The sequence below is a fragment of the Macrotis lagotis genome, chromosome X (genome assembly GCF_037893015.1).
Source record: "Macrotis lagotis isolate mMagLag1 chromosome X, bilby.v1.9.chrom.fasta, whole genome shotgun sequence".
Classification (NCBI taxonomy): domain Eukaryota; kingdom Metazoa; phylum Chordata; class Mammalia; order Peramelemorphia; family Peramelidae; genus Macrotis; species Macrotis lagotis.
In genome coordinates, this window is record NC_133666.1 from 352,520,964 (window position 1) to 352,537,569 (window position 16,606).

The window sequence follows — 16,606 nt, forward strand, 5'->3', positions numbered from 1 at the left end:
ACCAAACCCTATTTATTTTGCTCAGTCTCTTAGCCTCTATACCAACCTGAACTGTCATTATAGAGATGTTCTCAGTACCACCCTTGAATCCTCTGACCTTCTACCCCTAAACATACATTAAATCACAAATTTAGAACAGAAAGAGATCATAAAATCCATTGAGACCATTCTTCTCATTTTAAAGATGAGGAACAAAAGCTGAGAGTTTCTTAGCTTGCCCAGGGTCACATACTATCCTGGGTCTGAGGTGAATCCAGCCATTTCTGGCTTCAAGTCGAGCACATTTTCTACTCTATCATCCTGCCTTCCTTTGGACTTTTTTGAAGATTAATCATACTTAAAATCTACTACTTTTGCATTCAACTTTTGATTTTTGAGCCTGGGTCTCCTGCCTCACCTGGGCTAGCTAGAAATGCAGTGTCCATTATGGGACCAGTGCCAATCCTGATTGACAGAAACTTTAACCCCCTCTTGTTTTCTCACATTGAATGGTTTGCCTTCCTTAGGCAGCTCAGTGGCCCCACATGCCTGGAAGTTTACCATATTTTTCTGAACTTAGTGTAGATTGTCTATGAATGCTAACCCCACTGCAGCTCCAGATTCCTGAACTCAAGTGCTCCCCAGGATACCACCAAGCCTGACCAGACTCTTCTGTCTTTACTGGTGTCTCTCTCAACATTGCAACACAACTTTCCCAGACTAAATCATGACAAATTCAGTATACTTCAGCATTACCTGATCTCCTCTGGGACTACAATCCTGCTCAGCAATTTTGTTTGTCAATTGTCTGTCATTCATGCTTTAGATCTCAGAGTATTGTGGTCTCTCCTCTCCCTCTCACACATTTAAGAAGTTGCCAGATGCTTTTATTTCTACCTGAATAGTATCTCTTACCCTTTCCATTTATTAATTTGGGCTTTCATCAATCTGGTATCTGAGCTATTTTAGTATCATCCTAATGGGTCTCTTAGCACTTATTTTTTGTCCTCTCTGGTCCATCTTGTATACTTTTGCTAGATTAATCTTCCTAAAGGTCATATCACTCAATGGTCCATCATTGTTTACTATATGAAGTCCTTTGAGATAGAATGTCACTAGGAATAGTGGGATTGCCAAGCAAAAGTGAGGACCCCATGGTTATATGTCATAAATTTTATTTTATATGAAAGCATATTCATTTTGTGATTTTCAGGAATAGGAGGAATATGAGTAGTAACTGGATGACAGGAATAATGCAGGTTTGAGAATTAGCAGTATGGAAAACCTGAAATATTGGGGGAAATTATATATATCCTTAAAACTATATGTTAAAAGTTTAACAATGTTATCTGACCTTGGTAATTCCCAATAACATGATGAGGGTAGATATTATTATCCCCATTTTATAGATGAGAATGTGCTATAACCATGCTCACAAAACTAAGATCAGAGACTGGATTTGAACTTGGATCTCTCCAAACTTAATGTCTAGGTCTTTTTCAACTACACCATACAGTCTTTCTAGGATGATGGCTAATGAATTATTATTATAGTAAGAGATAGGTGATGTCAGAGTGGAAAGGATAGATTAAAAAAATAGAGCAGAGTCCAAGTTCATAATATGAACCAAGAGGGAGTTTATTGTTAGTGAGATATGAGAGATAGAAACATTGTAGATTGTATCTGTATGTAAAACTTCAAAAGTAGGGATCTTAGATGTAGTAATAACCTCCTCAAGGACTAAACTGATAGCTCCATTTGCTAGTCATCTATCCCTTCTTTTTCTTTCTTTTAAAAATTCTGTGTTTGATAAACCCAAAGAGTCCAGCTATTGGGATAAAAACTCACTCTTTGATAAAAAAAAAACTGCTGGGATAATTGGAAGTTAGTATGGAAGAAACTTAGATTAGACCAACACCTCACACCCTTTACCAAGATAAGATCCAAATGGTTACAGGACATAGATATAAAAAACAATACTATAAGCAAATTAGAAGATCAAGGACTAGTCCACCTGTCAGATCTATGGAAAGGGGAGCAGTTTATGACTAAGGAAGAGTTGGAGAACATCACCAAAAACCAATTAGATGATTTCAATTACATTAAATTAAAAGGCTTTTGCACAGATAAAACTACTGTAACCAAGATCAAAAGAAATGTAGTAAATTGGGAAACAATCTTTACAACTAATGATACTGACAAAGGACTCATTTCTAAAATATACGGAGAACTGAGTCATATTTTTATTTTTTTAATTTTTTTAGTTTTTGCAAGGCAAATGGGGGTAAGTGGCTTGCCCAAGGCCACACAGCTAGGTAATCATTAAGTGTCTGAGACCAGATTTGAGCCCAGGTACTCCTGACTCCAAGGCCGGTGCTTTATCTACTACACCACCTAGCTGCCCCTGAGTAATATTTTTAAAACAAAAAGCCATCCCCCATTTGACAAATGGTCAAAGGATATGCAAAGGCAATTTATAGATGAGGAGAGCAAAGCAATCCATAGCCATGTGAAAAATTGCTCTAAATCATTAATTATTAGAGAAATGCAAATTAAAGCTTCTCTGAGGTACCACCTCACACCTCTCAGACAGGCCAATATGACCAGAAAGGATAATGATCATTGTTGGAAGGGTTGTGGGAAATCTTGGACACTATTACACTGTTGATGGAGCTGTGAACTCATCCAACCTTTCTGGAGAGCTATTTGGAACTACGCCCAAAGGGCAACAAAAATGTGCATACCCTTTGACCCACCAATACCACTACTGGGTATATATCCTGAAGAGATGATGAAAAAGGCTAAAAACATCACTTGTACAAAAATATTCATAGCTGCCCTGTTTGTGGTGGCAAAGAATTGGAAATCAATTAAATGTCCTTCATTTGGGGAATGGCTTAGCAAACTGTGGTATTTGTATGTCATGGAACACTATTCTTTTATTAGAAACCAGGAGGGATGGGATTTCAGGGAATCCTGGAGGGATTTGCATGAACTGATGCTGAGTGAGATGAGCAGAACCAGAAAAACACTGTATACCCTAACAGCAACATGGGGGTGATGTTCAACCTTAAAGGACTCGCTCATTCCATTAGTGCAATAATCGGGAACAATTTTGGGCTGTCTGCAAAGGAGAGTACCATCTGTATCCAGATAAGGAGATATGGAGTTTGAACAAAGTTCAAGGACTATTCCCTTTAATTTAGAAAAACACAGATTTCTTATTGTCTGATCTTATTACCTCTTAGAATTCTTGTCTCTTCTTTAAGGATATGATTTCTCTCTCATCACACTCAATTTGGATCAAGGTACAACATGAAAACAAAGTAAAGACTGACAGATTGCTTTCCGTGGGGAAGGTGGGGGGAGGGAAGTAAGATTGGGGGGAAAATTGTAAAACTCATATATATCTTTAATAAAAATAAATTTAAAAAATAATAAATAATAAAAATCCTGTGTTCCTATTGTAGCCATTACCAAGTAGGTTGTAAACTCCTGAAAGGGTAGATAATTTATATTTGGAATTTTTCAAATACATTCATTTATTTTTTCTAAATACAGGCAAAGATAGTTTTCATCATTCTGCAAGCTTTTGAGTTCCACATTTTTCTACCACCTTCCTTTCCTACCCCCTCCCAATGACAGTGATCAATCTGATATAAGGTTGTACATGTACAATAATGTTTAACATATTTCCAAAGTAGTTATGTTGTGAAAGAAGAATTAGAACTAAGGAAAGGGGCGACGAAGCTATGACCAAAAAAACCATAACTTAAAAAAAGGAACCTAATATGTTTGCTCTGCATTCAGATTCCATAGTTTTTTCTTTGGATGTGGATGGCATTTTCCATAACAGGTCTTTCAGGATTGTCCTTGATCAACTGCTGAGAGGAACTGCTTCCATCACAGTTGGTCATCTCACAATGTTGCTATTAAGGTGAACAATGTTCTCCTACTTTGAAACTTTGAATAGCTAGCATTTAATAGTGCTTGTTGAGTAAATGAATGAATGAAAGACTATGTGGCATCTCTATACATTCTGAGTTGGCAAATAGATGACAGCTTGAAGAACCCTTCCCTAAATCACCTTTCTGGAATAGTCCTGAATTAATCTCATTTTTTTTTGAATCTGAAAGCTCAATAAATAAATTATAAACTAAATTATTCAGAAGTTGTGCTTTCAAGACACAAATTTTGCTTTTCTCTTTTATTTCCTTACAGACAAGCTTTTCTTAACAGATCCCACAAAGTCATCAGATTGTTGACAAGTCAAAAATTTGTTCAACAAGTAGCTTTGTGTATATGTATGTGTGTATTTTCCCCCATACTAACCCACCTCATCTCAGTCCCACATTAGGTAAATGCTATAAAATTTTATGGCTATATTAAATGTTACATCCACTTTTCACAAATGAAAAGCTTTAGAGAAATAGTACCAATGGGTCTTTCCTGGTCACATTTCCATATCCTGAGTCTTGCTTTTTGCTTGCTTAATATTTGAAATGTCAACATTTATGAGCTGCCTTTTAAAGGCATCTACTAACCCAGTAAATTAATTTTATGATACATTTGAGTAGAGAGTCAAATACTGTAAATTGTAAGCTATTTTATTCATGCTAGATATATGTTTAATGTCTGAAAAAGAAAACACTCTAGAGGCTGTTCAATGAAACTTGGATCAAATCCTTTCTTTTCTTTAAGTCAAGAAGATATTTTTCTTGAATTTGGAACTTTTATCTATATCTCAAGACATGCTTACCTCCAATGCATTTTCCCCTTTGCCAATCATAAAGATAATTCAAAGTCTGACTAGAAATTATTTTTAACAATGGAAGATATATAGATCGAGCTTCTAACTATTGGAGTGAATTCTTTCAGAAACATATGATTGATCTTTTTGAAGTAGCAATGAATTGGAAATTGAGGGGATACCTATCAAATGGAGAATGGTTAAACAAGTTATGGTACATGAATATTATGGAATATTCTCGTTCTATGAGAAGCCCTAAATGGTCAAACTCCAGAGAAGCATGGAGGGATTTACATGATCTAAGACTAATTCCTCATACCAAAAATGGCTAACCTGTAAACATGCTTAACACAAATGTATAAATGCAACATTAACCTCACTGTTCACCCCTGAGGGGAGGGGGTGGGAAGGGAGGGTGGAAGGAAATTTTGTAACTTAGAAATACACATATGCATATGGATGAATGTTAAAAAAATATCTTCAATAATATGTATTTGGAAAAGTAAAACATCAATAAAAAGATGTAAAAAAAGACATCAAATAAATTCAATTTTATAAATGTATTGCTCCATATTTAATAGGATTATAAATTAGAGCTTGAAGCGATTATAGTTCATCAAGTCCAGCTATTTCATTACATAGATAAAGACATGGGAGTTCAGAGAAAATAAGTTGGCCCAGGGTAATACTGCAAAGTCAAATCAATGTCTTCTTGACTCAGAAATCCAAATTCTTTCTTAATATGCCACACTGCCTCAGAAATTTAACTATACTTATATGCCTAGTTATCAGTGAATAAATTATAAATTTGGAAAGGGCCTCATCTGACCTTTTCATTTTACATATGAAGAAACTAAGACCCATGGAGGCTAAGTGACTACAGAAGGTCAAGCAGATTTTAATCCAAAGTCCTCTTGTGTTCTTTTCACTATAGTACCCCTATACTATTTCTGTTTAAGTGAAACATGGAATATTTCTTCATCTGTGGCACCAAGATAGTCATATTACAAAGAATAGAAAAGCATGATACCAACTTTTTAAAATAATTTTTGATAGGTGAGCCAGTTCTGGTCCAGGTCCACTGGAGACTAAGAAAAGGGAAGAAATGAGACTTTTCATGTAAAAGTAATTTTAATCATTAGTTTTCCAGTGAACCTGCTATGTACACCATACAGTAGTTGTTCTTAACAGAGGGAAGAAAAGACATGCAATCCCTACCTCCTAGGAGATTACATAGAATATTCATACATGAAATTTCTGAAGCCAATTACATGTAAGCATAAAAGATAATTGTACATCTTCATTTAAAGGAGTAAACAGAGTCAACAATGGAATTACTTAGCTTCTATAAATTTAGGTTCCAATTTTCAAGGGGAAGTGCAGTAATCAAACAGGAGTGTAATAATGATGAAAACTATTTGACACTATAATGCATTTTTGAAGAGTAGGACTTTCTCTAAAGAAAAAAAAATCACATGCCTATTGATATAGAATGAATGAGAAAAGTAGTCCTATTTGGAACCAAGGATAAGTTGACTATATGACTCTCCAAGTCCTTTCTAGTTTAAGGTTTCATTCATCATCAACAGTTCTTTTCATTTTTAAAGAAGCAGATTTTAGCATATTTCAGGTTTTTGGTGTTTGAGTTGAATTTATTTCATAGTACTTTCCTGTGTTTTTTTTTTCACAGCAAACCAAAGAGAGGGTGAAGCTGTTGATACAGCTGGCTGATGGCTTTTGTGAAAAGGGGCATGCCCATGCAGCAGAGATTAAAAAATGTGTCACTGCTGTGGATAAAAGGTACAGAGATTTCTCTCTGCGAATGGAAAAATATAGGACTTCTTTGGAAAAAGCCCTGGGGATCTCTTCAGATTCCAATAAATCGGTAAGTTTCCCTGTATAGACTGAATAAATCAAGTATATTCTACTTGATGACCCCTTTGCTGATTACATAACCAAGCTCATCTTCTCTTTTGTGCCCTCCAACTCTACTGGGCTCCCCATTTTTCATATAGAGTAAAAGCCTTCAACTGGATATAATCCCAGCCAGTGTTCCTGGATCAGAAGTCAAACTGCGGGATGCTGCTCATGAACTTAATGAAGAAAAGCGAAAATCTGCTCGGAGAAAAGAGTAAGACATTTGCAGATTTATCTTTAGTCCTTCATATAGAGGATGAAATTTATTCTCTGACTTAATACCATCGTTTCATCACTATATGTATACTCTGAAATCAAATGGCACAATTATCTTTGATTTTCATATATAAATATTATACTCATCTAGTTCAGAAATAGTATCGTTTCCCCCCCTCCCACTTATCTACCCTGTTTTACTTTGGGTGTTGACGATCCTCTTTTAGTTATTTTGAAACTATTAAATTATTAAGTTAGCAGTAGAATTTAGTTATTAGAACATCAGTAAATTATAGGCCTAAAGTTCAGATGTTTGACCTTTAGGAATTGAATTGTACTAAATTTTTATTTGAAAAAATAGGATTTATCATATGATTTTCCTAAATAATTTTTATCTCAAATCTTTAGTTTTCTTTGAAGTAGTTGGTAAGATCTCTTATAGATCTGTCTTTCCTTGGTGAGGGCATATACTTTGACACACACAGACTCGCACAGACTTATCAAATATGAATTGTGTTTGTAATACATTAATCATATATCAGACCACACTGATGCTTTAATTATCAGCATTATTCTTTTTATTGATGTCTAACGAGCGAAATATATAGATATGTGTGTGTGCATATATATATATATATATGTATATAATATATATGTGCTACCACTCATAATTTCCTTTTAGATAATAGGCATGAAGAAACATTTGACATGAGGTATTTTTTCCATCACTCTTCCTAGCCAAAAATGTAGATACACTTCCTCTAAATTCCTATGTGCCAATTTCTGTGTAAATATAATGCAGAAAATGTTACAGATGTTATAAATATATGTATACAAACACATACATATGCCATTACCTATTTAAGTTCTTAGGAGTAATATACCCTGTTCTTCGCTTTTAAGGTTCATAATGGCTGAATTAATTCAGACTGAAAAGGCTTATGTAAGAGACCTTCGGGAATGTATGGATGTAAGTGGTGGTTCTTTTTTTGGGGGGGGTTGGCGGTTTCCCCCCTTAAATGCAGCCTAATTATGTTGACCTTTTCATCTTTGTAGATTTGTTTTTTTAATTAGTAACTCGTTAACCCTGACCACCTTAGATTCTTTATAGACCACATGAACAGTAATTCATGACTGCCTCTTTCTGTGAAGGGATTCAATTTGTTTGATGGTTCAGCAGAGATGATACAGCATTAATTCTTTCATTCTGTTTATCACATGACTGATTGGCTGACATCCTTTTTGTATAGAATTTTTGAACCATTTCATGCAAACTTATCCAATTATTGTAATGGATAAATAACATTCAGCAGTATCTGAATGTGATCACATATCTTGCCACAGTGTATATTAATTTTAATATCCTAAGGCTGAACAAAAAACTGCAAAGTGAAGGTATAGCCACAATCTTGAGTAAGAATACCATTTTAATAGCACCTTTAAAAATCTGGTCTTTATAAAATTGGCATCTTAAGTTTTGTTTCTCTTTGCACCTTAGTAAAAGGTAGTCATTCTCAAGTGTCAAAATAGCAGCTTCTTGGAAATGTGTTATCTTTTGACATAATCTATGTCTTTCCCTCCCTGGCAGACATATCTATGGGAAATGACCAGCGGTGTTGAAGAGATCCCACCTGGCATTGTAAACAAAGAACATATTATCTTTGGAAACATGCAGGAAATCTATGAATTTCATAATAAGTGAGTGGCTTTTATCTTTGGAAAGCATATTATTTTTGAAATCAAGACATTTCTCTGGAGATTTCCCCTTAAAAACAGAAGTTTTATCTGTGTTTAGCATTTATTTCTGTAACTTTTGATGAAATCTGCTTGCATGGAAGCTCTCTATTTGACGGGCATTTCCTCAATATCCAATTCTTTGTCACTACATAAAAAGCTGAATATTTTGGAACATATGAGACTTCCCATTTTTTAGGATTTCTTCTGGATACAGGACTAGTATTGGTATCACTAGGTCAAAGAGTATGATCAATTTTATTGCTCTTTGGGCATAGCTCCATTTAAGTGACACATCACTCCTTGTATAAAAGGAATTCATACCTTCAGAATAGCTGCTGTTCATATATTTATTTTCTTCTGTGATAGAAACTGAGGAAATATCTAAAAAGAAAACCTGTAGCCTTCTTTCCTCTCACTGAGCAATCAGTGACTCATTAATCACTTTGTTAAGGTCAAGGAAGAAACGCTGTAGCTGGACAAAGCTCTCCATTGGCCACCACTCATAATTGCCCTTTAGATAATAGGCTTGAAGAAGCAGCTGATATGAAGGCTCTTTTCCGTCACTTCCTACCCAAAAATGCATATAGCTTCCTCCAAATGTGCTGTGTGCTGTGTAACTATAAGACAGGAAAATATCACAAGTGTAATAAGTATGGTATGGCAGTTTGAGGATTCTGGAGACCAAGGGGGTAATGTTTAATTGTGGGATTGGCAAAGATTTTATGAAGGAAGACAGTTTTGAACTGCACCTTTAAACTGGGTATGGTGTCATCAGGTAGGTGCCATAGAAGAGGACAGAAAGAAAAAACATGATCAAAGCTGCAGCAACAGGAAAGAATAGAATTCATTAAGAAAGAATGGATAGGAATGCTGGAATAAGGTTTGGGTAAAAGTATGAAGGTCATGAATACCATGCTGATTATTTGTATTACAATAGGTACTTGAACATTTTTTGAGTACAAAAGTGAGATAATCAGTACCGTAAGGAAGAAAAGAAGGAAAAGTGGAAAGAAGGGTTTATTGAGCGCCCACTATGCCAGGCAGTGTGCTAAGCACTTTGCAAATATTATTTCATTTGATCCTGGTTTAAACTCTTTCTGTGTGCTGTTATGATCCTCATTTTGTGAATACAAATAGGTTCAGGTACTTGCCCAGGGTTACCCAGCTGCTAAGTTCAGAGACAGGATTTGAACTCAAGTCTTCCTGACTCCAGACCCAGCACCATATACAGTGTCACCTTGCTGCCTCTAGAGAGTGTTTGGGAAGTGAAGTGTAAAATCAAAAGGCAGGGAGAAAAATCGGAGGCAGGGCTATGAAGTCCAGATTAAAGGTGCATAAGTCCAGAATTGAGGCTATTGAAATTGTCATTCTAACAATTCCTTCTAAAATGGAGAGGATCTATAATCTTCTCACTCTCAGTTGTTTGAGGTTTTTTTCTTTTGTTTTGTTTTGTTTTTGTTTTTGAGGTTTTTTAAAATATCTTTAAAATAAAGATCATAGTACTGTACCATCTGCTCAATAAGGTTTCTATAAACCTTAAAATGTTTTATGTCAGGGAAAAAAAATCTTCTTGGTAATTAGAGTTCTTCAGAAACTGGAATGGGATGCTTGGGGAGGTGGTAAGTTCCTTCTGGCTAGATGTCCTCAAGTGAAGTCAGGATGAACACTTGTTGAATATGTTTGGGAAGTAGGGTTGAATTTTCAGGGCAAAGGTAAACCTGTGGACCTCTCCAATTCAGATATTCTCAATCTTTTCAGTCCTTCTCCTCATCATTCTATGACTGTCCTTTGTATTTTAGTCAAAAATGTTTTTTAAAATATCATGTTCTAGGAACTGTGCTGGGTGCTGGGGATTAAAAATACAAAGAATGAAACAATCCCTGGAATTTGATATTCTTACATTTGCTTGAAGATTTTAAAACATTTGGGGCGGCTAGGTGGCGCAGTGGATAGAGCACTGGCCCTGGAGTCAGGAGTACAAATTCAGCCTCAGACACTTAATAATTACCTAGCTGTGTGGCCTATTTGCCTTGCAAAAAAAAAATTTTAAAACATTTTACAGACATTACCCTTCATCTTCACAAGATGTTCAGTGCTTATGATGGAATTAATCTTGTTTCAATCAGAATTCCCTTAGCAGTATCATAATCATGAGTAAAAAACTTTAAATATAAAACATAGAATCACTTTCATGCCTCCGTAGTCCCCAAGGCCTCATTATAATCTGAAAATGACCCTCAGTGGCTTTGTCAAGGGAGCACAAACTCTCATAAAGCTTTTAAAGTCAGAAAAGCTTTGAGGATAGGCCTAATGACATCCGTCATTTGTCTACCAGTCTGTGGTAAGTTCATCACAGGATTGGCCACTAAGTGATAATCTTTTCTTTTCTTTCTTTTGTTTCTGTTTTTAGTTTTGTTGTTGTTGTTGTTGTTGTTGTTGTTTTTGGCCAGAGCAATTTTTTAAGCCATCTACATGGACATAGGTGCATGGAAGGATTATGATCTGCCTTGGAGGAAGGACTAGTTAGCACATAGCTGAATTCTTGCCATATTAAATTATTGAACTGTCTCTTTCTTGATGATATTATTTTTCCTTCTTTGCAGCATATTTTTAAAAGAGCTGGAAAAATATGAACAGTTACCAGAAGATGTTGGACATTGCTTCGTTACTTGGGTAATGAAATCCCAACCTTTGTTGGGTCAGGAAAATCTAATGCTATATGGGGTAGTGAAAAGGATTTTTATTCCTTTGATATCCTTTGATTATCCTTAATTTTCCCACCCTCTGCTGAATACTGAATACAATTTGTAAACAAGTTCAGCACCTTTTTCCTGAAATTACATTCTAAAAATAATGTTTTTATGAGAAAAAAATGTTAGCTTTATTTTTATTAATTCAGTCACTAACACAGTGATTATCTGTAGGGTGATCTCTTCTGATTTGAGGAGCTTTTTGTTATTAAATGGTTTCTGTTATTCTTATTTGAGGTATTTTTTTTTCTTAAACTGTTGTTTTTCACAAAAGCATTTGCTCGTACATTGGGTTCTTGCAGTCCAAGAAAGGTTCTTACATAAAATGTTCAAACTTTTTGTTTTACAGGCAGATAAGTTTCAGATGTATGTCACATATTGTAAAAATAAGCCAGACTCTACTCAGCTGATATTAGAGCATGCAGGATCTTATTTTGATGTAAGTATAAAATAATTTTTTTAAATGAGCACGAATGGGAACAAAATTTTACATGTAATTTACACACCAAATTGACACTTCAATTTCATTTCATAAGGGTTGTCAAACTCAAATAGAAACAGATCTCTGTAGGCTGTATGCTGACTTCTATTTGTTGTGCAGGCACTTAGTCATGTCAGACTCTTCGTGACCCTATGAACTATAACATGCCAGTGCTGTCCATTAGGTTTTCTTAGCAAAGATACTGGAGTGATTGGCTATTTCCTTCCCCAGTGACTTAAAAAAGCCTCATAAATTACCATTATCCATGTTGTATTATATTTTTATTTATTTTTTAAATATTTCTCAATTGCAATTCAATCTCATTCAGCCAGCCTTTAGAAATTTTGTAGATTGAATTTGATAAATCATTTCAAGATAGAACTACTTTGTAGTGATTTTTATGCTATTTTGCTTTTAAACATAAAATGTGATTTTAAAGGAAATTATTCAGCAACAGTGAGTTATGTTTGAGTAAGTAAAATCTACATGTTTAAAATTTACATACTACACAGCTACTAATTTTATTACACATGTTATTAAATTAAATATATATGGGAAAAATGGCACTAACATATTTGTCTTCTTATTTTTAAAGCAAAAATGACCTAGAATTTTAAATAACTTCTCTCTGCTTTGCTTTAATGTTGGTATCAGTGGCCAAGTGTAGCACAAGATAATAAATCCTAGAAAGTGGCACCATAGACAACTCTATCTTTATGTCACATTTATAAACCTTGCTCTCTTTGAGCAAGATAAGATAAAATCTATTTGTTTCATGGAGAAAGAAGACTTTGTGAAGGTTATTTTGTATAAAAAGGCATGAAACTTAATGACTTTCTCAAGTCCCAGAAAACTTGATGAATTTCAAATTGTGAGCCAAAGGTATGCTACTGTGAATTAAAAGATATACTCATTTGAATCCCATTTATATTTTTTCGTTTGATGTGCTACTCAATTGCATATAGAAAAGTTAGGTAATACATAAATGTAGTTTATTATATACCTTTACCTTTGTGCTTCTACCAAGGAATACTTTCTCCTTAATCTTTCATTTTTTAAGAAAGGAATCTTAATCTTTAGGATCTTGATAGGATTTAAATGTGTGTCTTCTAATAAATGACCTTTTCATGTACCTTCAAATGCTATGAAATCTTTGAGTTTTTATTATCTTTGCAGTCAGTGATAATACATTGCTTTCATCAATTTTAAATCCACTAGAAGCTTAATGCTGTTTTTATCTTTGTGTGAGAATTTTATTGTTTCCCATGAACTAAGGTTTCATCAAGATTGAAGGCAAAGACTCACACAAAGGAAAGGTTATTTAAGGCTTAAGCTGTGGGAGCATATGCTACATTTAAATTTTCAAGGACAAAAAAATTTTTAATCCTTCATTATCATTGGAATTTAAGATAGCTTATGAATATATAAATGATAGATTTTACCAGTATATATTGTTAGTTTTTTTCTAAAAGAAACTTTTAAAGATAATTTTCTATTGTGTCTTCCTTCCTTCCTTAGATTATATTATAGTGAATATACCATTGACCAATGAAGGGTTTATAATAAATTTGTTAGTCAACAAATATTTATTTTTGTGAGAAATATTTTTATAAAATCATATTCCATTTAGAATGAAAAGAACTAAATTAAAAGGTAAAACCGTTACTAATTCGCACATGAGAGTGTTTTCTTTGTGGATAAAAGTAGTTCATTTGAGTCATCTGTCATAATTAAAACTAATTATAAAAATCCCACAGGGCTTTATTTATGATAACTATGTTCTGTGACTAGTGTTCTTGTTCAGAGGAAGAATATTAATTACATGTTTAACATATAAATAAATTTTCTATCTAGGTTTATCTGATTAGACTAATGTATTAAATATTCTTTTTAGGACATGCCAACCATTAAACATTGCTGCCCTTTTTTTCCTTTTCCTCCTTCTATAATCAACAAAATTAAGTGATGTATTTTTGATATTGATGCATCATTTTTTTCATTTTGTTGAGAAAAATTTGGCCTTGTTAAAATAAGAATTTAAAGAATAAGATGAAAGACACTATGCTTAATGAATAGAACACTGGACTTAGAAGCAGTAATATTGGATCCATATTCCTTCTTAATAGCTCTGTGACTCTGGACATATCACTCAACCAGTCTGAATTTTAGACAACTTATTTGTAGTCTAGTGAATATAATAATATATTAAAATGAACATAATAATATTAATGGATATAATAATTATATTATAACGAATGAATATAATGTATTTGATATGAATACATATATAATGATATGAACATAATAAATAAAATAAACATTTTATATAATTGTAAGGAACACATAAGATAATATATTATAAAGCACTTTGGAAAATCTTCACATGTAAGATACTATTAAATAGCAGAAAGAGCTAAATATTAGGAGTCAGAAGATATATATTCTAGTCCCAATATTCTACTATTTAGTTATATGTCCACAAACTTTTTTCTTGTCATTCTTGTCCAAAAACTTTTCAGACAAATCACCCAGGATCATCATGGGTAAAATGAAGGAGTAAGATGAGACAATTACTAAGGTTCTTCCTAGTTCTAAAGTGCCCTGATTCTATGATTGAGTTAAAAATTTTGAGATTTATTTATTGAATAATATAACATTTCCTTAGACTAATTACCATATGTTTTAAGGATATTTTCAGAGAAGCAGAGTATTCTTGATTATTTGCAGAAACTTCATAGATGAGTTTTATTCATAAAATAAAATATAACAAGAATTTCAAAAATGCACTCTAAATGATTATTGAGAGTCATTGTGCCATAATGGATGGAGTGCTATACTTGGAGCTAGGAAAATGATTTGAAATTTAATTTCTGATACAGTCTTTACTTATTTAAGGCAATGGGGTTAAGAGTGACTTGCCCAAGGTCACACAGCCAGGCAGTTATTAGGTGTCTGAGGTCACATTTGAATTCAAGTCCTCCTGACTCCAGGGCTGGTTCTTTATCCACTGTGCCACCTAGCTATTTCCCCAAGTCACATAATGTCTTAGTGCTTACGTGGCTCACTGATCTCATGTGATCTACCACATAAAAAATATAATTTGAAAATAGCAAAAACCATAAAAATACCATAAAAAGATAACATTACATTTTAAAAATTGTTAGTATATATCCCAAAAAGATTTTTATGGTTTTGTGATCTCCATTACATTCAATTTTAACATCACTGCTTTGAGCAACCTTTTAAGACTATAAATTGAATGAAGAATGCCAAACTGCATTGGTAGGATGAGTTTTTTTCATCTGGGAGGTTCCTTATACCTTTGAAATTACAGAATCAGGCCATATCTATAAAAAATCTGTAATGATAGTTTTTTATATCATTATACTCAATTCATTCATTTCTATATTCTTTTAAAATTCTCCATTTTTGAACCACTAATACATGAATACCTTATTAATTAACATTAGCTAAGTTGAACTGAAATGACTGAAACTGGAACAAATTCCATGTTTTTCCTTTAGCCCACATAAGCTATATCATTTAATGGAAAGAGGAGAAGTTCATTTTTTATTCTGTCTGCATTCTTTCATCAACATACTGACACCCTAAAAAACTGGGCAACAGTTCAGTGATTAGGGGCGGCTAGGTGGCACAGTGGATAAAGCACGGGCCCTGGAGTCAGGAGTACCTGGGTTCAAATCCGGTCTCAGACACTTAATAATTACCTAGCTGTGTGACCTTGGCAAGCCACTTAACCCCATTGCCTTGCAAAAACCTTAACAAAAAAATAGTTCATTGATTGGTGCTCCCCCTGGTGACTTTGCAGCTATCATTTTTTTAAGGTTTTTTTTTTTTTGCAAGGCAAATGGGGTTAAGTGGCTTGCCCAAGGCCACACAGCTAGGTAATTATTAAGTGTCTGAGGCTCCATTTGAACTCAGGTACTCCTGACTCCTGGGCTGGTGCTCTATGCACTGCGCTACCTAGCCACCCCTAGTAATCATTTTTTGTCATTTCTTTATATCTCTTTTCACGAATAAACTCTACTTGATTGATCACAAGCAAGCATTTATTTCATAACTGGTTTAGTTTAAATAGACACTGTCATAAATGCATATATGTATATAGTCTTATAAGATATTTTTAAATGTTCAGATGTGATTTTGATGTCCAATTTGAAAGATGGGAATATTGAAAAATTGGAAAAGTCAACTTTACATTGTTTTACATATATATTTTTACATATTTTACAATTGTGGAAAAAATTATAAAAAATTATAATTTGGGTCATTACAATTTAAAAGCATGAGAAGAAAGCAAGCTTATAAAGCTGAACTGATGGATTATTGAGAAATCAAGTATACAGAGGAGAATCTGAAGGCATAGAGTTAAATGTCAAGAATATTCAAATTTGACAAAGTAAATAAAGAAAAGTCACTTGAGAATCAGTCATTAAATTGATATGATCATATTGTCAATGATGGGATTACATGATTGAGAAATTAAGTTTTGATATTTATGAAATGTATAAGGAAATTTTTACTCTAGTCATAACCATCTTTGAATGTAGAAATCAATGAAGGATGGTATATGTGTAGGGATAAATTCTTTGATGCTATTTTCAAGTTACAGTTTGTATGAGTGAATATAATTAAAAAGTCTCTTATATGCTCTATCTATCTATATATATATATATTTAAAACAGTATAATAATAAATGGTATATAGTGCAAAATTCAGTGTTTGCTCCAAATTAAGATGTTTGAAATCTTGTTG

At 33.6% G+C, this 16,606-nt stretch overlaps 1 protein-coding gene across 6 annotated transcripts in view; it reads left to right on the forward strand.

Moving 5' to 3' along the window:
* Positions 1-16,606, forward strand: part of TRIO (trio Rho guanine nucleotide exchange factor) — a 600,806-nt gene that overhangs the window by 456,158 nt on the left and 128,042 nt on the right. For all 6 annotated transcript variants that reach the window (XM_074199605.1, XM_074199606.1, XM_074199601.1 and 3 more), the window contains 6 exons: positions 6,420-6,614; positions 6,745-6,860; positions 7,766-7,832; positions 8,451-8,560; positions 11,203-11,272; positions 11,699-11,788. In XM_074199605.1, coding sequence (XP_074055706.1) covers positions 6,420-6,614; positions 6,745-6,860; positions 7,766-7,832; positions 8,451-8,560; positions 11,203-11,272; positions 11,699-11,788 — 648 coding nt within the window. The remainder of the gene's footprint in view (positions 1-6,419; positions 6,615-6,744; positions 6,861-7,765; positions 7,833-8,450; positions 8,561-11,202; positions 11,273-11,698; positions 11,789-16,606) is intronic.